The sequence below is a fragment of the Panicum virgatum genome, chromosome 2K, assembly GCF_016808335.1.
Source record: "Panicum virgatum strain AP13 chromosome 2K, P.virgatum_v5, whole genome shotgun sequence".
Lineage (NCBI taxonomy): Eukaryota > Viridiplantae > Streptophyta > Magnoliopsida > Poales > Poaceae > Panicum > Panicum virgatum.
The window spans coordinates 5039389-5064669 of record NC_053137.1 but is presented as its reverse complement, the minus strand read 5'-3'; the positions used below and the strand labels follow the sequence as shown (position 1 = coordinate 5064669).

General features: G+C 47.3%; 4 protein-coding genes, 1 non-coding gene and 1 pseudogene across 7 annotated transcripts; 5 read left to right on the top strand and 1 right to left on the bottom strand.

Moving 5' to 3' along the window:
* Positions 1-477: 477 nt before the first annotated feature.
* Positions 478-5345, top strand: LOC120662461 (calcium-dependent protein kinase 17-like). 2 transcript variants are annotated; one of them, XM_039941606.1, is made up of 8 exons: positions 478-1406; positions 3046-3189; positions 3290-3442; positions 3603-3718; positions 3812-3979; positions 4282-4506; positions 4582-4703; positions 4850-5345. In XM_039941606.1, the coding sequence occupies exons 1-7, from the start codon at positions 629-631 to the stop codon at positions 4699-4701; spliced, it is 1704 nt and encodes a 567-aa protein (XP_039797540.1). In that variant the 5' UTR covers positions 478-628; the 3' UTR covers positions 4702-4703; positions 4850-5345. The 2 variants fall into 2 exon arrangements, 1 of the variants encoding a protein (XP_039797540.1); XR_005670227.1 differs by having other exon boundaries at positions 517-1406; positions 4199-4506.
* Positions 5346-6043: 698 nt separating this feature from the next.
* LOC120662472 (outer envelope protein 61-like) lies at positions 6044-10117 on the top strand. Its single transcript, XM_039941616.1, has 9 exons — positions 6044-6285; positions 6821-7051; positions 7520-7576; positions 7667-7795; positions 8276-8353; positions 8461-8531; positions 8637-9327; positions 9470-9613; positions 9729-10117. The coding sequence occupies exons 1-9, from the start codon at positions 6202-6204 to the stop codon at positions 9873-9875; spliced, it is 1632 nt and encodes a 543-aa protein (XP_039797550.1). The 5' UTR covers positions 6044-6201; the 3' UTR covers positions 9876-10117.
* Positions 10118-10496: 379 nt separating this feature from the next.
* TRNAC-GCA lies at positions 10497-10568 on the bottom strand. The gene has a single exon. It is a non-coding gene; the product is annotated as a tRNA-Cys (tRNA).
* A 1091-nt stretch (positions 10569-11659) lies between these two features.
* LOC120662445 (E3 ubiquitin-protein ligase RHF2A-like) lies at positions 11660-15184 on the top strand. 2 transcript variants are annotated; one of them, XM_039941597.1, is made up of 9 exons: positions 11660-11952; positions 12108-12292; positions 12416-12462; positions 12781-12843; positions 12931-13030; positions 13144-13487; positions 13594-13701; positions 13802-14199; positions 14805-15184. In XM_039941597.1, exons 2-8 carry the CDS (start codon positions 12182-12184, stop codon positions 14079-14081), a joined length of 1053 nt encoding a protein of 350 aa, XP_039797531.1. In that variant the 5' UTR covers positions 11660-11952; positions 12108-12181; the 3' UTR covers positions 14082-14199; positions 14805-15184. The 2 variants fall into 2 exon arrangements, with proteins under 2 accessions (XP_039797531.1, XP_039797528.1); XM_039941594.1 differs by having other exon boundaries at positions 11661-11952; positions 13802-14135; positions 14805-15183.
* Positions 15185-17496: 2312 nt separating this feature from the next.
* LOC120662435 lies at positions 17497-19460 on the top strand (annotated as a pseudogene).
* A 3440-nt stretch (positions 19461-22900) lies between these two features.
* On the top strand, positions 22901-24721 carry LOC120662426 (dimethylnonatriene synthase-like). Its single transcript, XM_039941576.1, has one exon. The coding sequence runs from the start codon at positions 22930-22932 to the stop codon at positions 24514-24516; it is 1587 nt and encodes a 528-aa protein (XP_039797510.1). The 5' UTR covers positions 22901-22929; the 3' UTR covers positions 24517-24721.
* Positions 24722-25281: the final 560 nt, after the last annotated feature.

The following is a 25281-nucleotide window of genomic DNA, read 5'->3' as shown; positions in this document are numbered from 1 at the left end:
TCACATGTATTTTCTAAATAGAGCAAGATGATTTGTTTTTAGACAAAATTTTGAATCCTAAAATAACTTATTTTTTAAGACAGGAAGTATATGCCTATATAGCTACCAACTTTTAGTGTTCTACAAAGATTCATCTATATAGTTCGATTTTGGAGAAAAAAGTGGGTATATCTCATATTTCAACCTAAAAAGATTTTGCAGCCGTAATGAATACTATATACTTCTAGTAAAAAAGAAAAGAATACACACATGGCCCACAATATACCAGGGACACAGTGGTCTTATCAACATGGATATTCCTCGTCCTACGTGGACCCCTGCAGAAAACATAAGTCGTTATCCAATCCAACCAATCATCTCACGTGCAGGCCGATCTGAGCCGTTGGATCTGGCGCGAATCGCCCCCTCCCCACACCCGCCAATCGGCCAGTGTCCCCCACTGACAACTGGCCCCACATGATCACCATGGTCACTCCGCCGGGTCCCACCACCTCCCGGCCCTCTCCGCCGGGCGCCAGCCATCCTCTCCCCAACCCTCGATCCAACCAATCCCCCACCGTGCTCGCCGCCCAAATGCCGCCGCGGGCCGCCTAGGGTTCCGGCGGCCGCCGTCTCCCTCGCTGGCGCGATGGGGAACACCTGCGTCGGCCCCAACGCCTCCTCGGACCGCCACAGCTTCCTCACCTCCGTCTCCCTCGCCGTGCTCTGGCGCCCCGCCGACGCCCGCGCCGAGCCCTCCCCGACCCCCGACCCCACCCCCTCCACTCCTCCCCCAACCTCCTCCAGGCCCCCCGACCCCGTCACCATCTCCGACTCCGAGCACTCGCCCCGCAACCCGAACGGCAAGCCCAAGCCCAAGCCCAAGGTGAAGCGCGTGCAGAGCGCCGGCCTCCTCGTCGGCTCCGTCCTGAGGCGGGACTCCGAGCGGCTCAAGGACATCTACACCCTGGGCAAGAAGCTCGGGCAGGGGCAGTTCGGCACCACCTACCAGTGCGTCGAGAAGGCGACGGGGAAGCAGTTCGCCTGCAAGTCCATCGCCAAGCGGAAGCTCATCACCGACGAGGACGTCGAGGATGTGCGCCGCGAGATACAGATCATGCACCACCTCGCCGGCCACCCCAACGTCATCTCCATCGTGGGGGCATACGAGGACGCGGTCGCCGTGCACCTCGTCATGGAGCTCTGCGCGGGAGGGGAGCTGTTCGACAGGATCATACAGCGGGGGCACTACTCGGAGAAAGCCGCCGCGCAGCTGGCGCGGGTGATCATTGGGGTTGTCGAAGCTTGCCATTCCCTCGGGGTGATGCACAGAGACCTCAAGCCGGAGAATTTCTTGTTTGTCAACCAAAAGGAGGACGCGCCGTTAAAGGCTATTGATTTCGGGCTTTCCATCTTCTTCAAACCAGGTACTGCCTCGATTCCGGAGTACAGTAGAACGTGCAGGGTTGTTGCGCCCCCAAGAAAAATCCTAGACAATGGCTAGTTTGACTGCAGTTTGCTGTGGCTGTGGACTATAGTGCGTCTGTGCACGCACAGCTTTGAGCTGACACTATTTATTTAACATGTTTGTGAGTATGGTACTACAAAGGCTTCTTTTAAATAGTACGATTGGAAGGGCATGTTTTCATGCCTTGTACTAGTAGAAATAATCGAAGTTCAGAGCACGAAAACTGTGTGACAAGTAGTACTGTAGCAGGGGTACATATGCATCTTCTGGTATTCAATAAATCTGGGAGGGAAACTTGTGAGGGATAAAGAAAAATGAGCTCCGCCCCTATACCATTGTAAAATTGCCAATCAAGTTCCTGCACTTTCAAGTAACAAAGAGATAAACAAAAATAGAAAAAGAAAGACACAGAGACGTGCATCGAGGTCATTTAGAAGTAGTTTGTACATTGCAATCAAACTCCTGAACGGACAACTCTGTATATTCAGTGATTGCTTTCTTAGTTTAGAAACATTGTCTCTAGGTTCAGATCAAGTCTGCATTCAATTTCTTGATAAATGTCTGAATATTATCTACTATTAATTTGCATGAAATTTGTGTGAATTTATTTCGCTGAGGATCATGAGAGCGAACTGCAAAGTCGCAATTACATTTTAATGCTTATTATCAACACACACTATAGCAATGATGTTAAGAATCTATTCTATACAGACAGGATTACATTTGAAGATCTTAAACACTGTTTAAAAATGGGGTATAAAACTATGAGAAGTGATGTTGCCAAGACCTAGTCCATGTGTTTCTCAATATTAACCTTCGGATGAGCACACTCAATCCAAACTTTTCTAAGGATGGACCCTTATATTATATAGGTGGCGATACTGATTTGAAACCATAGTTTTCAATCTGCATGCTAAAAAATGATAAGGCCTGGATTTTATATTTGGTTATTATTTAAGGCTTTAAGGCCTGTTTGTAACAGACCCTAACTAGGAATTAATTTATGCACATGCTCATTCATGTTAGTTTGAAGAGATTTAACACAGCTGCAACCATGCATACTCTCAGATCCATTCTTAGAGCTGCTTGAGTGCTGTAAAAGCGAGCTGCGGGCTGCAAAAACTAAACAGTGCACATTTGAGCAATCTGATAGTGGTTTCAGTCTTTCAGAGCAGAAAATAAAAACTCCAAACTTGGTTCGAACGCAACTCAGTAAAATAATAATTTCTGGCGGTGTTGATCTGTTTTAGAAAGAAAGGTGCCAGCAAAGAGGAAGAGAATGGGAGAGGAGTTCTCATTTTTCTGTTTATTTAAGTTTCCTTTGGGCTCACAAAATGAACCAACTTTGGAGGTATCAACTTAAGTCCATGTTTCTGTTTTTTCTCCCCAAAGTTGAACACACATTAGTGATGCTCTTAGGGGAGCTGTATGTTCTATCTTACCGAGAAGGATGGTATTGAACTTCATACAAGAAGAAACCATGTGAATTATCAACATGAGCATATGACTGCCAATCCTCTATTTCCTTTTTTTCATTTATAACACCATTGGACTATCAATTTCTCGTGCAGTCTGTGTTGACTTGGAAATGCTTACAGGTGAAATATTTTCGGATGTCGTTGGAAGTCCTTACTATGTTGCCCCTGAGGTTCTGATGAAAGACTATGGCTGCAAGGTGGATGTGTGGAGCGCAGGTGTAATAATTTATATCTTGTTGAGTGGGGTTCCTCCATTTTGGGATGGTGAGGATACATTTACTTCTTCGCTGCACTTTTTACCTCACCTTTTGCTTCTGGCAGTTCTGCACCGTTCTATGTTCTTTGATTTGTCTGCCCTTTGCAGAAACTGAACAAGGAATATTTGACCAAGTTCTGAAAGGCGAACTTGATTTTTCATCCGATCCCTGGCCCAGTATTTCAGAGAGTGCAAAGGATTTGGTCAGAAAGATGCTAAACCGTGATCCCAGGAAGAGATTGACTGCACATGAAGCTCTACGTAAGTACACAGGACTTTTGAAACACAAATACCACCTATAGAAAAAATACTGTTGATCATCTAACTCCATGAAGTATACCACTTTATTATATAAGATTCTGTTGACCATCTAATTTTGTTGTCATAAGTCTTCCCAAATGACCCATCTTTATTTTGGCAGGTCATCCCTGGGTTTGTGTTGATGGAGTTGCTCCGGACAAACCTCTGGATCCTGCTGTCTTAACCAGATTGAAACAGTTTTCTGCAATGAATAAACTAAAGAAGATGGCCCTTAGGGTGAGTACTGGAAGGTTGCTTAGTTTTGTAGAAATGTAGAGAGGATATTATTGTGTTCAGTATTGATATTCTCGTTGAACTGGGTGTCTGCAGGTCATTGCTGAGAATTTGTCCGAAGATGAAATTGCAGGATTGAGAGAAATGTTCAAAATGCTGGACACTGACAATAGTGGGCAGATCACATTGGAGGAACTAAAAAGTGGCTTAAAGAGAGTTGGTGCTAACTTAAAGGACTCGGAAATTGTAACACTAATGGAAGCGGTAATTATTCCAACATATTTCTGCCCTTCTGTTTCCATATCTTTTCAAAGGTTCCTGTGCCCAATGAGCTCAAGAAAACTCTTTTCTTGAATTCGAGTTTCTGAAATATCAAACTGATGTAGGTGCATTAATAGCATCCTTGTTAGTTTTTAAATCTGTTTTTTATCTGAACTTATTGATCTAAGATTGTGAGAATGACCCTTTTATATTCTTGCAAAGGAATTTGTTGCTAGGAGAATTAACAGTGCACATGTAAGTTTTGGGCGTTGCTTGAATGAAGACATATGCTGTGCAACTTTCAGGCAGATATCGATAACAGTGGTTCCATTGATTACGGAGAGTTCCTTGCTGCAACTTTACATCTGAACAAAGTTGAACGAGAAGATAATCTCTTCGCAGCATTCTCATACTTTGATAAAGATGGCAGTGGTTACATTACTCATGATGAGCTACAAAAGGCATGTGAGGAGTTTGGTATACGAGATACACACCTAGAAGATATCATCCGCGACATTGATCAAGACAATGTAAGTAGATGTGCATTTGATTATGAGTCTGCTGATAAAGGCCGAGAGTTCTAGCTCACTTACTTATCTCTTCAGGATGGCCGGATCGACTACAATGAATTTGTAATGATGATGCAGAAGGGAAATAACCCACTAAGGAAAAAGGGTTACGCCCAGATGAGCTTTGGTCTTAGGGAAGCACTGAAGCTTGGCTAAAGGTAACTGATGCTATTTCTTTGCATTTCTTTCCTTAGCAATCCACATAACCTATAGCTTATTCCCATTTCCATGGATGATGCTCCGTGTCATTCTAGCACTCCACATAACCTACAGCATATGCTTACTGTTTGGTTGTTTTTTCCAGGCATGATCAATCCTCAGTGTAAAGTGCCATTGAGCATTATATACCAACTATAGCTGAGAAAAATGAGGCTCGGGAGCTTACTCTGGTACCGAAGGTGGAGCGACATGGTCGGGTCTGTCAACCGAGCATGCTGCATGCAGGAAAACAATGGCAGATTTTTTCAGAGTTCATCTTAAATACTGAAACGTCCTTGATCCTCCCCCATGTACAGGCTTTTTCCAGGAGGGGCAGGAATAGCGGATGTGTTTTCCATGACCTTTCTTTGCCTGTTCTGAAGCCCAGCTTCTGGATGCTTCCTCATGGCGCGTGAATGTTGTAGAGCGAAGCTTAACATGTTGCATGATCGGACAATGTGTGTGCAAGTGTGTTCTTTTTGTTAGAATAGATAGCTGTGCAGTCCTTGTTATATATGTTGTAAGAATAGGCTGTACGATTGTATTGTGAGAAATCTACATCAGTTACATGATTTTTTAGTGTACATTTCATCGCATCTCTACCAACTTGCCGGGTAAGGTGCAGCCTAGTACTGTGAAGAATGGCTTATGCTTACGAGACAGAATGTCAGTAGCTTTTAACTTGCAGTCTTGCACATGACGATTACTGGAGTTCAAAGGAACAATACGTGATCATGGTAATGTATCCATTACACTCGAAATAGTTTTAAAAGTTCTATCCAGAGAGTTAGCCCGTTGATGCTGCAAAAATCCTTTTCACCTATCACTTTGTCCCCAAACTTTCATATAGTGATTTTTAACAGAAATGTTCAATTCCTATGCTTCAGCTTCACCATCAGAAATCTTAGCAACAGCTTGCTCTTTTTTTCCTTTTTTTTCTTTTTCTTTTTTATAACAGCAGCTTGCTCTTTTACTCAGGAGGAGATCTGACGGCCCAGCCAGAAGCCCAGAAAAGAACAAAAGAGAAAGACGACCCAGCGCGTGGTCCCACACCACACGCACGCCCAGCCGACTAGGCGGACCGACGAGGCGACGACCCAGTCCACGACGTCATACAAGGCCCATTGACGATAGCATTGTCTCGTTCCGCCGTCCGACCCCGAGCCCAACAAGGCCCGGCCCACCTTTCTGGGCGCCCTTCGGAATCGGAGGCTTCGACTCCGTTTCGTATATGCTCCCTTGCCGATAATAAATACAGAATTAAAACACCCGACCAGCCCAACCAGTCCACCACACCGAAGGCACACGAAGCAAAAGGAGAGAGAAAGGAAAAAAAAAGGCGCAGAAGACAGGCGAGGAGGCAGCGGGCGAACTCCCAACCAAAATCCCCAAATCCACGAGCTCCCGCCCCGATCTCGATCTCACCGGCCGCCGCCGCCGCCGCCGCCCCCCGCCGCGATGATGGATCCGGAGATGCTGCGGCTGGCGCAGGAGCAGATGCGCCGCATGTCGCCGGACGACCTCGCCAGGATGCAGCAGCAGGTCGGCCCCGTCTCCCGCGCCCTCGTGTTCCTAGCTCCTCCGAGCCGATTCGCCGGACCGGGCGAGCCCGAGTGTTTTTTTTCTTCGGTTTTGTCTAGGTAGCTGTAGATCGGGGGAACGTAGCGTTCAGTTGGGTTGGATTTTTTTCTGTTTTTGGGTTTGCTGCCTGTTGTGTCAGAGAATGAATGTGTCGTGCGGCTGGCGTCAGCGGGACGTGGTTCGAGGTCAGGATTTGCATGCACGTTGAATCGGAGTCAATCGGGGAGTGTGGCTTGAGTCCTTGAGTTGGGTTTATATCGGTTTCGCATGCTTGATTGGCGACGCCAACGGAATGTTTCCATCCTGTGTTGCCACAAGCAACCGTTTGGTGCCTCCTAAACTAAGTGCAATAGGACTTGCCTGTCTGCTTATTGTTTGAGGCGCTTGACATGTTTTCTCCTTCTGCTGCTGTACTTATTTACTGTTATGTCCTGAGGAAGTGTTTGTGGATTGCGTGAGATTGACTATGTCCTTGTTGCGACTTCGGTAACTGCAGCTGATGTCCAACCCTGACCTCATAAGGATGGCGTCTGAGAGTATGAAGAACATGAAAGCTGAGGATTTAAGGCGAGCGGCACAGCAGATGAATCAAACAAGACCAGAGGACATGCGTGATATGACTGAGAAACTCGCCAACACTACGCCCGAGGAGTTTGCTGCTCTGAAGGCTCAAGCAGACGCTCAAATGTCGTATGCTATATCTGGTGCCAAGATGCTAAAGAAGCAGGTTAGTGAAAAAAAAATTGTGCATCCCATTCTTTTTCTACGTTCTTGTTTCATTATGCAAGCTAAATTTTTGCAATGAAGCTCCATGGTGCATTATCATATTTTGTTGAATATGCTTGTACTTCTGTCTGTGGCTCTGTGCTCTCAGCCAGTTGCATAAAAGTGCACAAAATATTGAATGAACTACATTGCATCTGTTAAATTTGGCTAGCACAGAACAATTCCTTATGCTAATATGGATACCTTTATTATTTTCATGCTGACCAGTCTTTGTGCTTCATATGAATATATCATTGTTTTTTTGGCTGACTTCTGGTATTTTTGCACCTAGTTTATTTCTTGTCTTATCGCTGATAGTGAGCTTGCATCAAACAATTAACATAGTTAATTTGATATGGTGGCTTCCAGGTTTCTATATATGTTACCAATTTCCATTGTATATAACCCTTTTGATTTCTCTTGACTTCAGGGAAACGAGCTTCATAACCTGGGACAGTATGCGGATGCTGCCACCAAATACAAACTGGTGAGTTTTGAACATCAAGCTTCCATTTAAAAAATGTTGACATGCTTTTCAGTAAGGCCTGACTGTTAAAAATGTTCTTTTCTTGATCAGGCCAAGGATAATTTAAAAAACATACCATCGTCTGCGGCGCATACTCTGCAATTGCAATGTACCCTTAATCTAATGGCTTGTTATTTGAAGACGGGGCAATTTGAAGAATGCATAAGCGAAGGTTCAGAGGTAAGGTCATGTAGTATTTTACTACCTGCTTTCATTTGAACGGATTCTAGGATCTGATACCCTTTTTTCTATGAGGTATGAGCACAAGATAGTTTTCAATTCCTTAATGAAATCCTGTTTCTGTTAAAACCTACTGTTTCATGATTAAAAAATGCTGTGCCATGGTGTTTTGATCATTTGAAGTTTATGGCCAGTACAAGTTTAGGGTCTTTTTCCTAAGATTGCTAACTAAAGGCAAATTAATAGTACTTCCATATTTTTGAAATGATAATATGTGTTGTTAAACATCATAACACTCCATATCTCACTGCATGTAATAATCAAGTAATTCCATCCCTTTGGCTATTTATGAGCTGTTGGAATAGAAATTTGTAATTCTCTTTGTTCTTGCACAAATTATGTTGTCTATTGAATGCCCCAAAGCATTGCAGTTCTTCTGTCACTTGACAGGCTGACTCATCTATATCAAATGGATTACAGGTTCTAGCCTATGATTCAAGCAATGTCAAAGCATATTATCGGAGGGGTCAAGCATATAAAGAACTTGGAAAATTGGAGGTAAGCTTTGCTCTATTTGTGGGCACGCCTTTTCGTTCACTGCAAATCCCTTATACAACCCCCCTGTTGCTATGCTCTACATGGAATAATCATGAAAATAATTTCAGGCCGCTGTTTCCGACCTGAGTAAAGCCCATGAAATTTCCCCTGAGGATGAAACTATTGCTGAGGTTCTCAGGTATGGTTTCATGTTCTATCACAGCTTGTACCTTATTCTGATGTAAACAAATGTCTTTAGCAACTTAAGTTGACACCACTGTGTTATACTTTATTCATAATGCAGAGATACTGAAGACAAACTTGCACGGGAAGGGGGAGGACTGAACATGCGAAAAGGTGTTGTTATTGAAGAGGTTGTAGAAGATGATACTTCGCAGCCATCGAGCAGTCAAAGAAGTTCTCCTGGGTATACTGTTTCACAGCCACCTGAAAGCCATCAAGCAGTCAGGCCATCCCAAAATTATGTTTCCAAGAGCGATAGTGAAGGCTTATCGAAGTTAGGAGTTGAAGGAATGTCACCTGAACTTGTCAAAACTGCCACCAACATGATTGGCACAATGAAACCAGAAGAACTTCAGAAAATGTTCGAAGTTGCTTCTTCAATGAATGGCACTAGCTCCATTGGTCCCAATATGGGACCCAATATGCCAGAAATGTCACCTGATATGCTTAAGATGGCATCTGATATGATTGGGAAGATGTCTCCTGATGAACTACAAAATATGATGAATTTTGCTTCTCAGATGGGTGGGCCTGGTGGTGCCCCCAGGAGCTCAGAGAATATCTTCCAACCTTCATCGAGAGCCACCACAAGTAATTCACCCCTTGGATCATCTTCTCAAACTATTTCGGAGAGCCCTGATGAACTGTCAAACGATCAAAGGATGGGGCAGTCATCTTCTAGTCTTCCGCCTTCTACAACTGATATGCAGGAAACCATGAGAAACTCTATGAAAGACCCTGCAATGCGGCAGGTAAGAAATCCTTAGCCAGAGAAAATTATGTTTTGACTTTTGAATCATGATGCCAGGAAAATTCATGCTTTGACTTTTAACATCTCTTGGGCCTTTTTTCTTATCTAACATCTCCTGTGCCTTTTTTTTTTCTATTTAACAGATGATGGCAAACATGATGAAGAACATGAGCCCTGAGATGATGGCAAACATGAGCGAGCAATTTGGAATGAAACTGTCAAAGGAGGATGCTGCAAAAGCTCAACAAGCCATGTCATCATTATCCCCCGAGGATTTGGATAGAATGGTATGAAATCAATTTTCATTAGCTTCAACTGCCTGGTCATGATCTTAGTTTACTAAATGGCAGGCTTGAATCTTACTGCTTTGATCATTAACCATGTGCTTGTCTTTGCATTCAGATGAGATGGATGGAGCGAGCACAGAGAGGGGTAGAAGTTGCGAAGAAGACAAAGAACTGGCTTTTGGGCCGGCGAGGCTTGATCCTCGCTATTGTCATGCTGATCCTGGCATTCATCCTTCACCAGCTCGGGTTTATCGGCACGTGATGGTGTGATCTTGTCTCTGCGTGTGGCAAATAATTTGTTCGATAGTGATGGAGTTTCTCCTTGCTCACAACTGTTTTGGAGCACCCGGGAAATTCCGAATACGAGAATTCTTTGAGTCTGTATCTGTTTTAGAAGTGTAACTGTGTAACTTTGTTTATAAGCAATAACATTCATCATGTTTCTTCAAGCAAACAAGGAATAGAAAGAAATCCAGCCCATATTGCTGTGATAACCAGCTGACATGTAATACTGTATACTTGTGGTATCTCAGTTTGAAGGTAGCATATCAAAAGCAATATTATCCTAAACGCCAAAAAAGTTGGTCGCCTATCATTGGTCATCTATTGCTTGGCTCTTTATTCAAGCTAAATGGCCATTTAAACATGTTAAATGGATATTAAACTGACTATACGGGTGATTAAACAGATGCGGCTAGCTACAGTGGCTGTCAAGGTGAACAGCGATCAAAATTAATAACAAAAGAAACATATCTCTTTCCACTTTACGCGTTTTTGAAAATAATATCAATCATAGCGATCGTTAGTGCAAAAAGAAGAAATGGCAATAAATATATGTTTTGGGGTAAAAAAAAATTGTGTGCGAAACGAAAAATCACTATCAAGGGCCCAACCGGGTTCGAACCGGTGACCTATTGATCTGCAGTCAATTGCTCTACCACTGAGCTATGGACCCATTTGTGTCAACGAATTCAAAAATTTATATATTTTCCCAAAAATTGAGCTTACCTAACATTTAACAGGACGGCAAGGCAAATTACGTCATTACATGACCACATATTTGCTATGCTTTGTGTGCATTTGTTTGTCCTGCTTCTGTAACACGAGGGTTCTCTTCTGTTCAACAAAAGAAAACGTTGCTTCACAAGACAAGGCCTTTTGGAAATCCCGTCATTGCTATGCATGATGCCAATCCCTATTATCTTGGCATGCACACATTTACTAAGGAAGTAGGAACACGGAAATCCCATCCCATAGTATAGTGTCCTTATGGAGGAAAAGAAAAAATCTCAACCCATACGAATACATAATGGCGTGGAGTTTCCACTCTCAATCCTCAACCAAACTTGGTAATCACGTCGCCTTGCTAATTAATCTCCATGCTCCCACCCTCTCACGAGGTCACGTCACGTGCTTCACGGACCAGCCCGTAGAAAATCACCTCTCCTCTGATCCGTTCAACGGGCTTGACCACCGCCGGCTCCGACACGGCCGACCGCGTCACCCTCCCCTCCTGTCACGAAGACTATAATAATAATACCATCACGGGCCCACCATGTCAGCGACACGGAGCAGGTTACCGGCGCGGGCCCACCAGCACCGTTAGACAAGCGGGAAGATACGCGGGGCCCACCCGTCAGCGGCGGGAAGGGTGGCGACCCGTCACCCGTCCGGGCCGGTTTTTGTACAGACAAGCGGGAAGATACGCGGGGCCCACCCGTCAGCGGCGGGAAGGGAGGCGACCCGTCACCCGTCCGGGCCGGTTTTTTAGCGCGCAGTGACACTTTGACCGCTTATTATGGTGTCAAACAAAATCAATTTACAAAACTAACTCCAGAATCCGCGCTAGTGACTCTGAAGAATCTAATGAGGCCGTTGACCGCGCGATTAGAGGATGGTTACTGTAACATCACTGTAGCAAATCATCGATTAATTATCATCATTAGATTCGTCGCGAAAAATTACACACATCCTTAAAAATATTTTGCAAATATCATTGAGTCCGTCTAGCGCTAGGATTCTAGCGCGCATCGAAACAAGGCCGGAGTCGCCGAGGGGGAGCGAGCGAGCACGGGCGGCCGTTTCGTCGCCTCTTCCCTTCTCTTCCCCCCAGTGGACTGTGGACGCGTGCCGCGGCGGTCGTCGCCGGCCGCAAGAGGAGAGCGATTCCAAGCGGACCCGGTCTATTAATCTCTTCTAGCAGCATAGTTTGGGGGCGATTGCTGGGTCGTTGGAGCAGGTTTGGGGTCACCACCGCTCGCTCGCTCGGTTGGTCTCTCACTGACTCTCTCGTCGCTCCCTCCGCCGATCTTCTCCCGTACGGTCTTGGCCGGAAAAAGGTGCGGTTCTGCGGCAGCATGATGTGAATTTGTGACACTTGATCGGTGTTTTTGGGTCGTGTGGAACGATTTGGTTCTTTTGGTTAGCTTGGTTGTTGTTTTTCGGTTGGAATTTCCGCGTAAAAATGATTATCATTTTGCCGTTTGTGTTTCAGGAATTGTTTGCGGAGGCGGCGGCGTCGATCCGGACAGCGTCGATCGGAGGGGGGTGGAGGCGAAGGCGGGGCGGATGGAGGAGCTCTCGTCGGCGGCGGCGTTCGTGGAGGGCGGCGTCCAGGACGCCTGCGACGACGCCTGCAGCATCTGCCTCGAGGCCTTCTCCGACAGCGACCCCTCCGCGGTACGGCTTCCTGCGGCCCTGCAACCGTGCTCAAAGAGATGGATCTTTAATCTTTTGGGTTTGTGCTGTGCCTTGCTCGGCCTCTTTAACAAGCTTGCTCTTTCTTGCTTCTGCCTGGCGCAGGTGACCAGCTGCAAGCACGAGTTCCACCTCCAGTGCATCCTTGAATGGTGAGCAGCTGCTCTGTAACTGCTTCCTGTAGTTCTTTCAGGGTCTTTTGATATCTGTGTTGCGATGATCAGGAGTGTTAGGGTCTAGGACTGCACAGTTCTTCAATTGTTTTGCTGGGTGCTTCAGCTCGTAATTTCGATGAGTGCTAAATTCACTGCTGATCTGAATCTCTGCCCATGCACTCTGAATGAGATTTGGAGGAATTGCAATCTCTGCTCTGAGATGTTTGGTTGTCAGTTACCAGCATTGGTGTATTACATGCATATTGTAATTGTTTTATTATCCTTAAGTGAAGTGCATTCTGATTGATCTTGTAGGTGCCAGAGAAGTTCCCAGTGTCCCATGTGTTGGCAGGCAATCAGCATGAAGGACCCAATGAGGTAGAAATTCTGCGAGACCAATGCATCGACTGAACTCCACCTTTTCAATTACAGCTTGGTCTCACTTGGATTTCTTGTCTACTGCAGCCAAGAGCTCCTTGAGGCTGTTGAGGAAGAGCGGAATGTGCAAGAAAATCATGTGCGCACAACTACTATTTTTCGCCATCCACTGCTTGGAGATTTTGAGGTGCAGCTTATCTGATATTCATATTTGGGAGTGTGCTTCCAGTGACACCACGCCTGGTTGTATGTATGTACGCTCAATTCCTGCACAAGTACTGATGTCATTGTTTCTCCCAGGTACCCATCGATGCAGATGATGCAGAAATTGAAGAACGTATCATACAGCACTTGGCAGCTGCGGCTGCAATACGTAGGTCACACCGCCATGCCAGAAGAGAAGGTCGTCGCAGCAGATCGGCAGCACATGGCCACCCACAAACTCTATTCTTTTCAACTGCTGAGACCACTTCTGGTGGATCTATGTCATCAAGTTCACGGCAAGTAGGGGTTCGTGAACATGCTCCTATTGTAATTTCTGCTCGCCCATTTCCTACCGTGGATTCTACACAAGAAACAGCTGCAGACACATCTGCGCCTGACGCTACCTTGGCTAATAGTGGCCCTGTTGTGTCAGATAATAGGTATTTCCTACAGGAAAAGGGCCTACATGGCTACAATTCACATGCAAATATATGATTATTTTCATTCACATGGGGCTAACACTTGCTACACAATGATCCGGATCAGAGTTTCTAGGAACCAAACTTCACCTGTCAGCCAAGATGAAGCTGGACCATCTGATGTGCAGTCATTCTCAGACTCGTTAAAATTACGCCTGCAATCAGTTTCAACAAAGTATACTTCTAGTTCTACAGTTTTATTGCTTCTAATATTAGACTTCTTTGGAAGTTTGAAGCACTATTAGCTTAAGTGTCCACCATCTTTGCCATACCAGGTACAAGGATTCTATAACGAATAGTACACGCGGGTGGAAGGAAAGGTGGTTCACGCAGAAGAACACTATATCAAATCTTGGTTCAGAGGTGAGGTGGGAGGTCAATGCTGGAATCGCTGCTGTATCACGCATGATGGAGCGACTGGAAACACGAGATGGAACAGGACCATCGTCTACTTCGGCAACCAACGTTCACTCTGCTTTAGATACAAATAATCAAGGAGCTTCGCCCCCAAAAGTTGCGACTGTTGGAAATGACGCCTCATCTTCAGCAACTTGAATGTCACAAATTAGATTCTCAATGAGTTTACACTACATGTGGTTATGAAGTGCGGTACGTGCTATGCTTCTACTCCAGAGGACGTACTTCACAGTCTATGTCACTTTCTCATTAATCAGTTAAGCAGATGTTACATGCCAAGTTGTTGTTCAATAAATATTTGTGGACTAAACTATGTTTTTACTGTACAGATGAAATCATTGTTAGTTAATTTGGATACGCATGATTGAGAGACCATGACAATGTTTTAGTCCTATCATTCAGGAATCATAATTTATGTAAGGATAGTAGTTTAGTACATTAGTGTCCACGATATACTGGGAAAACAGTTGGTCAAGTACTTCCCTCTTAGTTATCAAGCATGCATGCCACAACAGCATGCCATCACTAGGGAGATGTACAGTCATATATAGTACTTCAGTGTTTCAAAAAAAAAAAAGGAACAATTACGCACGAACTGATATGTTGATGTCTTGATTCACTAGTAACAAGTGCTGTGTATTTACTTTCTGAAAAGTTTGCTCATACCGCTCAGATATCAAGGGATTATGAGATAAATGTTAACTATTGGTTCACAGCAGGTTGATAGGAAAAATTTCTTTCTTTCTAGGTTATGATCTCACATTAAGACGTAGAAGCTCATAGTCTTCCCGTTTCGGCCACTGTGTTTTTTTTTTTCATTTTGTATGCACAAAGCTTGAAAGCAAGTGATATTTTTTTCAGGTCTAGGATGAGAATGTCTGTTGCGAATAACGTCTCCTTCAGTAGTGCTGATACTTCAGTTCTCCAAATATTCTGCATCAATATGAAGGATATACAATGCTTGGGGTTCCTTCTGAACGCTCACTTGCAATCATCTGCAATATTTGCATGGATGCAATGAACTGGTTTGAAGAATCTATGTACAGATTGTCATGGAAGTGCAAATGTGCAATACGATATATATCTCTGCTCTTGTTTCTTTAGAATTCTAAGCCAAGTGCATGTTGTATTATTTATCCTTTTAATAGAACCCTAAAATGAACATGAACAGGGTAGTACTGATTGTTATAGGTGAGACGTTGCATCCATCCCACTTTTGAATGTATCAGCATAGCCCCCACCGTTTTTTCTACTTATTAATACAAAACTCGCAGTTCTCCTGCGAGTTTAAGAAAAAAAATATATCAGCATGCGTCCTGTTCAATCTATATGTTTGCTTGGCTTTCGCAATTAACACTTTACATGAATGCCAAGCATGTCAGACCCAGGCAAAGTTAAATTCTCTGATCAAACTGGTCTCTCCTTCCAGAATTACTACCAGCTGTCAGCTGATGAACATCCACTTTTTTACCTTGTGGTTCATCACATCACTCACTGTCATCATGTTCGTGCAATTTTGTTTGTGCTCGAATTGGGTAGTCTGTTCCGTTCCAACAGCTGTAACTGTCAGTTCAGAACTGACATTTTTCTTCTTCTTTTTTTGCGAAGAAGGAACGCCACTTATATTGAAAATGAGAGCACAGTACATTCCATTCTTACAGAAAGGTCCCTGAGTAACCTACGAATTACAACAAGGTCCTTTCCACTACTGTTCATCGTCTTCCTCCGAACAGACTTTCGCCATTGCTTCCCCCCGGCAAGAGCAGCGAACCTGATCTTCAACCTTCCATCTTCACCTTTCGAAATCAGAGAGTGGACTCCAAGCTTTGGAAAGCTGCATGAGATACTCGGTGAAAGATCATCAGCCGTCGACTCCTCCAATTTCGCCCGTCTTCCGCCTTCGACCACCTTCCCAGAAAACCAGTCCACCACCCCAGCACCAGGAAACACAACACCAAAAGCATTGCCCAGAAAGAAGAACCACACTCCTATGTAACTCACAGACCCGACGCCAGCATCGGAGTACACGCCGGCGAGAGAGGGAGAAGTCTGGAGTAGGGAAAACCACAAAGGCGACGCTGTCTCCCCCAACCAAACGCCACCGGGACCTCCGACGCCGGCGCTAGGAGCATCGACGCGGAACAAGACGCTCACGGGGGAGCACAGAAAGACCGACCCTTTCGCAAAAAGATCGACCAAAAGAGATCTCAACCGAACGCCGAAGGAGATGCTGCCACCATCGTCAGCGGAGAAACGTTGAGGAACAAAAACTTCACCGGCGAAGTCACCGTCGACGCAGCAGGCACCGCCGCCGGGGAAGAAACCGAACTCACCATGCAGATCGACCACCATGGGAGCAGTTATTTGGAGACCTAGAAGAGCTATACTAACCTAGGCCTACAGCTGTACAGCAGCCGGCTAATCCTGCTTCCCCTCCCTCTCCAGCGCCGATGAGGCCGCCGAAGAGGAGGGAGAAGCGGAGGATTCGACGCCGGAGCCGAGAATCGCCTGTCCACTGCTGCTGGTTACTGTAGCAAAGGGAAAGGATAAGGACCCGACATTTTTCTTCACAATCTGCCAAACCTAAACTATTGCATAGCATCAGCATGTTTCATGATTGACCAATGTGACCTTCAAATAATACTAACAAAAGCAATAATGATAAATTAAATCTAATTACAGAAAATATATCTTTACATGCACACATGAAACACCTTTTTTACTGTTGAACACTGCACGCTCCAAGTCCCCAAAGCAAAGGCTTCCAGTTCCGCCTAACTCTATTCGGTTGCAACCAGCCAACAATGCTTTTCTCTCTCACCAAACTAGCACCAGTCAACCAGTCGAACAGCAGCTCACACCAGCACTATACAAATTTCTTTCTTGCTAGATTACGATCTCACTTTACGATGTAGAAACTCGCTCATGTTCTTCCCTTCTCCTACCCTCGTGTGGTCCTTTTCAGTTTTTTCCCCCTCAAAGCTTCACCACACCAGGTCCTAAATGTCTGTTGCTTCAGAGATATCGCTCCAATAGGTCCCTTTCTTCAGATCTCAACCAAGTATTCGCGTCGATACTGATAAGGAGACGCAGTCCTTTCGGACCTTGACATGCAACTTGTGCAATGTTCCAAATAGATGTAATCAAACTGGTTGACAGTCCTTATAGGGAACCAGATTTTTTATCTGATGCTAAGAAAATCTATGTACACATGTTCACGTTAGTGCAATACATGCCACACATATACTTCTATCTTTGTTTGTTGCTGTTTGAAATCTGTGATGCCAAGCGCATGTTATCTTTGTCTAGTGTGAACCTTTGAGACAATTTTATTAATGAAAGAAAGATGTTTAAAACATGTTTCATCTCATGGCTAGGAATCCTCCTAAGGGCAGTACGATTGTTGCTGGTGAGACTTCACATTCATCTCGTTTTTGGAAGTATCTCATGGCGTTTTTGGAAGTATCACTTGGACTTCACATTCACTGATTTTTAGACTGCATGCTTGAACATTTTTGTTTGTGTTTAGATTGGCCAATGTATGCCTCAAATAATAAATATATTAATCTAATTAGCAAAATAGCATCCCTCTTTATTTCTTCTCGAAACGTTTTCTCCTTTCTGCACCACTCTCCAAGTCCCAAGGCCACGGTTTCCATTTCCACACCCAAGGAGCTCACACCAACAATGTCCATGGCCGTGGCATTGGCGGCCGTCTTGGCCGTCTTCATCCTCAGGTACATGCTCGCTCCAAGTGGCAGGAAGAAGGCTCTGAACCTTCCACCTGGCCCGCGGGGTTGGCCGGTGATCGGCAGCCTCGCCGCGCTGGCGGGCGCGCCCCCGCCGCACCGCGCGCTGGCCGCGCTCGCGGCGCGCTCATGCACCTCCGTCTCGGCTCCTACCACGTCGTGGTCGCCTCGTCGGCCAACGCGGCCCGGCTCGTCCTCAAGACCCACGACCTCGCGTTCGCAGACCGCCCGCGCACGGCCGCCGGCGAGGTCGCCTCCTACGGCTACCTCGGCATCCTGCAGACCCCGTACGGCGCCTACTGGCGCATGGCGCGCAAGCTCTGCGCCACCGAGCTCTTCTCGGCGCGGCGCGTGGACTCGTTCGAGCGCGTCCGCGCGCAGGAGATGCGCGCGCTGGCTCGCGGCCTGTTCCGGTGCGCCGGCCGCACCGTCGCCGTCCGGGAGCACGTCGCGGGCGCCACGCTTCGGAACATCCTCCGCATGGCCGTCGGCGAGAAGTGGTCGGGGTGACTGGCGCGGTGAGCAACGTCGGCGAGTGGATCCCGTGGCTGGGCTGGCTCGACTTGCAGGGCTGCATCCGGCGGATGAAGCGGCTGAGCAAGATGTACGACCGGTTCTACGAGCAGATCCTCGATGAACACGAGGCGCGGCGGCGACGAGCCGGAGCCGGCGAGTTTGTGGCGAGTGACCTGGTCGACGTGCTGTTGCAGCTCGCCGAGAAAGGCAGGTCGGAGTCGTCGGAGGCCAAGCTCACGCGCGATGGCGTGAAGGCCTTCATCCAGGACATCATCGCCGGAGGAACGGAGAGCTCGGCGGTGACGATAGAGTGGGCCATGTCGGAGCTCCTGCGCCGGCCTGACGCCATGGCCTCCGCGACAGACGAGCTCGATCGCGTGGTCGGCCGCGGGCGCTGGGTCACGGAGCGCGACCTGCCGGACCTCCCCTACATCGACGCCGTCGTGAAGGAGACGATGCGGCTGCATCCGGTGGGCCCGCTCCTGGTCCCGCACCACGCCCGCGAGGACACGGTGGTCGCCGGCTACGACGTGCCCGCCGGCGTGCGCGTGCTGGTGAACGCGTGGGCCATCGCGCGCGACCCGGCGTCGTGGCCCGACGAGCCCGGCGCGTTCCGGCCGGAGCGCTTCCTGGGCGGCGGCGCCGGCGCCGGTGTGGACGTCCGCGGGGCGCACTTCGAGCTGCTGCCGTTCGGGGCCGGGCGGCGGATCTGCCCGGCGTACGACCTCGCGATGAAGCTGGTGGTCGCCGGCGTGGCGAGCATGGTGCAGGGGTTCGCGTGGCGGCTGCCGGAGGGGGTGGCGCCGGAGGACGTGAGCATGGAGGAGCACTTCGGGCTGTCCACGCGCCGGAAGGTGCCGCTCGTCGCCGTCGCCGAGCCCAGGCTGCCGGCGCACCTTTACGCCGGCGTTGAGTAATCTTGTTTACGTTTTACAAGACGATTGGCGCATTCGCACGTGAAATCAGGCCATCGAAAATGCATCGTGCCAGATCGTGGATATACTCCTCCACCCGCGTTGCTGCTCTGCTTCTATACCAGCGATGAAGCCCTACACCAGCAATCCCATATCCATAGCTCCGACATGGCATGTGTTAGGATATACTCCTACATCAGAGAATAGAGAGGAAGAACGAAGAAGAGAGTCAGATCTCAGATGGAGCGATGCTTTTTTTTTTCACGAACGTGTCTAAGCACATATTTCATTAAGAAGAAAACAATATGACTGATACAAATCTTAATAGGCAGAGACTATTAAGGCGGTTACAAGTACCACCCAGCAAGTGGCACACGACTCCAACACAACACAAGAATAGCAAGAACAACGGAGGGGAAAACTTACGAACCCAAGAACCTAGACCCGACCAAACAACTGAACCTACTAAAAGATACACCATCGCCAAGAAAGCGTAAGATCTTCGAGCTCGAAGGTGGCAAAGCATCCACCTAACCGACAAACCAAGATAGCAAAGCATCTGCCCGAAACGATCAACTACCAGTGCGACAATAGCGGCAAAGCATTCACCGTGAAGAAGGGCGGCAAAGCATCCGCCAGACGACGACCCATGCAATCCGAATGAGGTGGACGCAATAAGGCGAAGGCAGGCACAGAAGCAAGACCTCCCAGAGGAGAGTTGACGACCACCACCAGGAGGACCAGGCAAAAGGGGGCGAGGGCCGATGCCCATCGGCAACCAGCAGTGCTTTCAAGACGACACCTCAAAGAAGGGAGCGACGCCACAGGCGTCGTCATTGTCCGACCACAAGGTCAAGGCTTTCACCCGTAAGCACACCAGAGATAAGGAAAATGAGAAAAATGACGCCTTCAAGAAGGTAAACGGCGCCCGAAGGCGTCGCCGTCATTGGCACGCAAGCAGGCACCAGGCTTTCGCCTACATCCCATTCCCTACCCAAAGCTGGAGAAACCATCGGAGCGCCATGGCAGTAACGGCAGTGGCGGCCGGTGACCACAGGCCAACGCCCCCGCAAGGAGGTGGCGGCATGAACGAGCAACGCGGCACCCCCCGACAGTCAACGGCCACCGAAGTGAGCCCCCGCAACACCCATTGGAGCGATGCTCACTCACGCAACACACGCGACTCAAGAGTATTCGGACTTCGGAGCCATGAAAGGACCGTGGCCCAAGTAGGGAGTTGAATTGAGACTTTTTCCAATTTCTATGAAGTCTTTAACCTAGTACTAGTGTTGCCCTCTACGAATTTTGTTCCTATAAACTAGAGCACACTAACAAATAAATTCTAGATTGGTAACCACACTAACATGCTCATTTTTTCTAGTGAAAAGCGCACTATCAAGAATAGAACCTAGTCAAGAGAACACACTAGCATGCATATTAGCATATGTCCTAGTCAACAAACAAGCAACCAAGAGCAAGAGTGAGCACAAACGAAATTAATTACTTAAATGTAAATGCAAAGGATCCAAAACAATCGAAATTTTTTTCCGTAGTATCGAGGAGTTACGGTCCCCCCTAATTGTCACACCCTGAAATTGTTGGATTCAGGATGTAATTAAAAGCAAAAGTAAAACAACAATTTTTCTCTTAGGCGAGAAAGCATTAATATGTCAGAAGCCCGATCGGTTTAACCCTGCTGACAACACTATACTACTAAAGTCCAGCATCATCCGTGCATCGACCACCCTGACAATATTGAGATCTCGATCGACAATATTACTGGGACCTCTCACCATGATCATAGTGAATCTTAATCAGGAACCACAAAGAAAGGATGCCTACATTTAATTTGGCAGTGCGTGGATGTGCAAGTGAAAAATATTATGACTTTCAGTGGTAATTATTGTTGCTTGTAGCGAAGCACGGATTTAGCTAGTTCAAGAAAACATCGAATAACGATGGATTTAAAATATCAGTTCGCAAACAGATTGATTTTTTAGATAATGGGGAAAAGTTCTGGCTTTTATATGCATAAAGCCCCACAATTCATTATCAAAAGGGACACATATATTTTCACACAAAAAAATTGATGCAGTAATACTTTCACAGATTGATCGATCAAGGACGAACTTCTCGCGTCTACATTACAATCTCACATTAAGATGTAGAATCTCATAGTCTTCCCTATTCGTAACTACCGTGTGGCCCTTCATTTTTATTTTGAAAAAAGTCTAAATTACTCCCCTGAATTATAGTCAAAGTTCGGATAACTCTCTAAACTATCATTTGGTCCATTTTACCCCATAAACTATGCCCTTTGGTTTAAATTACCCCCTCATACAATTTGTCTTTTTCATTTCTCTATGCATCGGTGGAGTTTTATGTTGATGATAGTACACATCACACATGTTAGAAAAAATACATTATAATTTTTTATCATTATTTTGATATGTTACGATATTAATAATAAATTAATCTTTTGAGTTCAAAATTATATGAAAAATAACGATGAAAAAAAAAATTTTTTTAATATGCATTGTGATGTCCACTACTGCCTTGCAAATTTTGAAATTAAAATTCAACTTGTGTATTGAGAAACAAAAATGACAAATTGTAGTATAGAAATAAAATGAACTAAACTGCATAGTTTATGGGGTAAATTGAACTAAGTTATAGTTTAGGGGATTATTCAAAATTTGACTATATAGATTGAAATTTTTCCATTTTTTTACCCAAAAGCTCGATAACAATACACTTCTTTTTTCAGGTCCTGGATGCGCCTGTCTGTTCCTTCTGATTCAGAGTGTCACCTTCGATATGGCTGTTGCTTACTTGCTTCAGTTCTCTGAACTTTCGAACCTTCTGGTGCAATAATGCAACTTGTGCGATATTCACGTGGATGTAAATGAACTGGTTTGACAGAACAATATACCAATGTTCGTGCAAATGCAACACTCACCACACAAATACATTTGGTCTTGTTCATTTGTTTCTGTACAAAAATCTGCAATGCCTAGGCCAGGATGTCTTTGTCTTGCGTGGCTTTGGGACCAGTTCATTAGTCAAAGAAACATGAACACACATGTTCTCATGTGCCTACCAAATAGAATCCTGAAAATGAGATGTACTGAAAACGCTGCCCTCCTTGTCCTTGTCGTGGTCCTTTTGCAGTGCATACGGACAGGGGTGGTCGCCCTAATGCCCTGGAACTCATTTTCACACGCGCGCGCGCTCCGAATAGAATCCAGAAGTTGCATGTAGGGATGAAAATGGATCGAATACGGATGGATATCACTGATATCGTATTTGTTTTTATATTTGTGTTCGAATCCAGAGACGGATATGGATAGTGTTAGTTTTTGTCTGATAAGATTGTAATGAATATCGACATCATAAAAATATAATTTTTGAGCATTCGGATGCGAATCGGTTACGGATATTGGATACTCGGAATCGGATACGGACGGATAAAAACCCTTCCAGATCGGCTCGAATTCGAATACGGTCGGAAAATATCCGTACCATTTATATCCCTAGTTGCATGTACTGACTGTTGTTACTGGTGAATGGGGAATTTTGCATTCATCTCACTTTTGGAAGTATCAGCAACTTCAGCATGTGTCTTATTCAGTCCAAATATTTTCTACTTTTCTTGGCTATTTCAAATAAGAGAATGCACACTGAAAATGTGCGTCCACGACGAATGTGCGCCTCAATAATAGCATAATATAGTTAACAAAAAAATTATTCCTTTATATATGCCACCATCAAACAGCACCCTCATCTCCAAGGCTTCCATTTCCAACGATGGAGCTCGCAGCAACGTTGTCCATGGCCATGGCATTGGTGGCTGTCTTGGTAGTCTTCGTCCTCAGCTCCGTCGTCCTGCCACGAGGCCGGCGGAAGGCACTGAACCTTCCGCCGGGGCCGCGGGGTTGGCCGGTGCTCGGCAGCCTCGGCGTTCTGGCGGGCGCGGCCCCGCCGCACCGCGGGCTGGCCGCGCTCGCGGCGCGCCACGGCCCGCTCATGCACCTCCGTCTCGGCTCCTACCACACCGTGGTGGCCTCGTCGGCGGAGACCGCCCGCCTCGTCCTCAAGACCCACGACCTCGCCTTCGCCGACCGCCCGCCCACGGCCGCCGGCGAGATCACCTCCTACGGCTACCGGGGCATCGTGCACACGCCGTACGGGTCCTACTGGCGCATGGCGCGCAAGCTCTGCGCCACCGAGCTCTTCTCGGCGCGCCGCGTCGACTCGTTCGAGCGCGTCCGCGCGCAGGAGATGCGCGCGCTGGCGATCGGCCTGTTCCGGTGCGCCGGCCGCGCCGTCGCCGTCCGGGAGCACGTCGCCGGCGCCACGCTGCGGAACATCCTCCGCATGGCTGTCGGGGAGAAGTGGTCGGGCTGCTACGGCAGCGCCGAGGGCGAGGCGTTCCGGCGCACGCTGGACGAGGCGTTCGCGGCGACCGGGGCGGTGAGCAACGTCGGCGAGTGGGTGCCGCTGCTGGGCTGGCTCGACGTGCAGGGCTGCGCGCGGCAGATGAGGCGGCTGCGCGAGCTCTACGACCGGTTCTACGAGAAGATCGTGGACGAGCACGAGGAGCGGCGGCGGCGGGCCGATGCCGCCGCCGGTGAGTTCGTGGCGAGCGACCTCGTCGACGTGCTGTTGCAGCTCGCTGAGGAGGACAGGCCGGAGTCGGAGGCCAGGCTCACGCGCGTCGGCGTGAAGGCCTTCATCCAGGACATCATCGCCGGCGGCACGGAGAGCTCGGCGGTGACTATAGAGTGGGCCATGTCGGAGCTTCTCCGCCACCCGGAGGCCATGGCGGGCGCCACCGGCGAGCTCGACCGCGTGGTCGGCCGCGGGCGCTGGGTAACCAAGCGCGACCTGCCGGACCTCCCTTACATCGACGCCGTCGTGAAGGAGACGCTGCGGCTGCACCCGGTGGGCCCGCTCCTGGTCCCGCACCACGCCCGCGAGGACACGGTGGTCGCCGGCTACGACGTGCCCGCCGGCGCGCGCGTGCTGGTGAACGCGTGGGCCATCGCGCGCGACCCGGCGTCGTGGCCCGACGCGCCCGACGCGTTCCGGCCGGAGCGGTTCCTGGGCGGCGGTGCCGGCGCCGGCGTGGACGTCCGCGGGGCGCACTTCGAGCTGCTGCCGTTCGGGGCCGGGCGGCGGATCTGCCCGGCGTACGACCTCGCGATGAAGCTGGTGGCCGCCGGCGTGGCGATCATGGTGCAGGGGTTCGCGTGGCGGCTGCCGGACGGGGTGGCGCCGGAGGACGTGAGCATGGAGGAGCACGTCGGGCTGTCCACGAAGCGGAAGGTGCCGCTCGTCTTCGTCGCCGAACCCCGGCTGCCGGCGCACCTCTACGACGACGCCACCGACTGATCATCGGGCTTACGTATACAAGAAGCTAAGACTGGCGCACGTTTTTATCAAGTGAAAACATTGGCTGATGCATTGTTCCAATGTTCAATAAAGGATCTACTATGTCTACAGCGCTTGAATTTTCTGCTAGTCTATATCTATATCTATTACTAAAGCATGTAAAGTTTCCATCCAAATTTTTATAACATTCTAAATCATGAAGATATGCACTTAAAAAATTACTCACGCTCATGTGTTGTTCTTCTGTCTAATGCTCATGAACCCGTTGTAACGCACAGGCATACTTACTAGTTCAATGAAAATCCAAGGATCCATAGATCATAGCCTTCTTCTATCTCTGTCAGTCACGGACGCACAGTTAGAGGTGGTAAAAGGGTTGTTAAATTTTGCCTATATAATGGCCGAACCTAAAGGGAACGTATCGGGTGGAAACCACAGCCTTCATGAAAACCCGTGCAAATCATGACAAAAAAAGTCATCTAAATTCACAAAAAATCACATATGTAGATGATATGATGATACACAACCTTGTAAAATATACTATCCAAACTCGACTTTGTTTGAGATATAAAAATAACAAATTTTATTTTTATATCTCACAAACGAAGTCGAGTTTAGACAAGATATTTTTTAAGATTGTGTATCATCATATCATCTACATGTGTGATTTTTTCGTGAATTTAGATGACTTTTTTGTCATAGTTTGCATGGGTTTTCACGAAGATTTAGATTATATGTTTCCGAATCTAAAAGGGATGGACTCTA

What these genes read in the sequence shown, in the direction of transcription:
- LOC120662472 (XM_039941616.1), top strand. Translation starts at nt 6,202, where the DNA reads ATGATGGATCCGGAGATGCTGCGGCTGGCGCAGGAGCAGATGCGCCGC. An exon ending in TCGCCAGGATGCAGCAGCAG is followed by an intron (nt 6,286 to 6,820) that starts GTCGGCCCCGTC and finishes CGGTAACTGCAG; the next exon opens with CTGATGTCCAACCCTGACCT. An exon ending in ACTATTGCTGAGGTTCTCAG is followed by an intron (nt 8,532 to 8,636) that starts GTATGGTTTCAT and finishes TTCATAATGCAG; the next exon opens with AGATACTGAAGACAAACTTG.
- LOC120662461 (XM_039941606.1), top strand. Translation starts at nt 629, where the DNA reads ATGGGGAACACCTGCGTCGGCCCCAACGCCTCCTCGGACCGCCACAGC. An exon ending in TTGTAACACTAATGGAAGCG is followed by an intron (nt 3,980 to 4,281) that starts GTAATTATTCCA and finishes TGCAACTTTCAG; the next exon opens with GCAGATATCGATAACAGTGG. An exon ending in GCGACATTGATCAAGACAAT is followed by an intron (nt 4,507 to 4,581) that starts GTAAGTAGATGT and finishes TTATCTCTTCAG; the next exon opens with GATGGCCGGATCGACTACAA.
- LOC120662426 (XM_039941576.1), top strand. Translation starts at nt 22,930, where the DNA reads ATGGAGCTCGCAGCAACGTTGTCCATGGCCATGGCATTGGTGGCTGTC.
- LOC120662445 (XM_039941597.1), top strand. Translation starts at nt 12,182, where the DNA reads ATGGAGGAGCTCTCGTCGGCGGCGGCGTTCGTGGAGGGCGGCGTCCAG. An exon ending in AGCATGAAGGACCCAATGAG is followed by an intron (nt 12,844 to 12,930) that starts GTAGAAATTCTG and finishes TGTCTACTGCAG; the next exon opens with CCAAGAGCTCCTTGAGGCTG. An exon ending in CACTGCTTGGAGATTTTGAG is followed by an intron (nt 13,031 to 13,143) that starts GTGCAGCTTATC and finishes TGTTTCTCCCAG; the next exon opens with GTACCCATCGATGCAGATGA.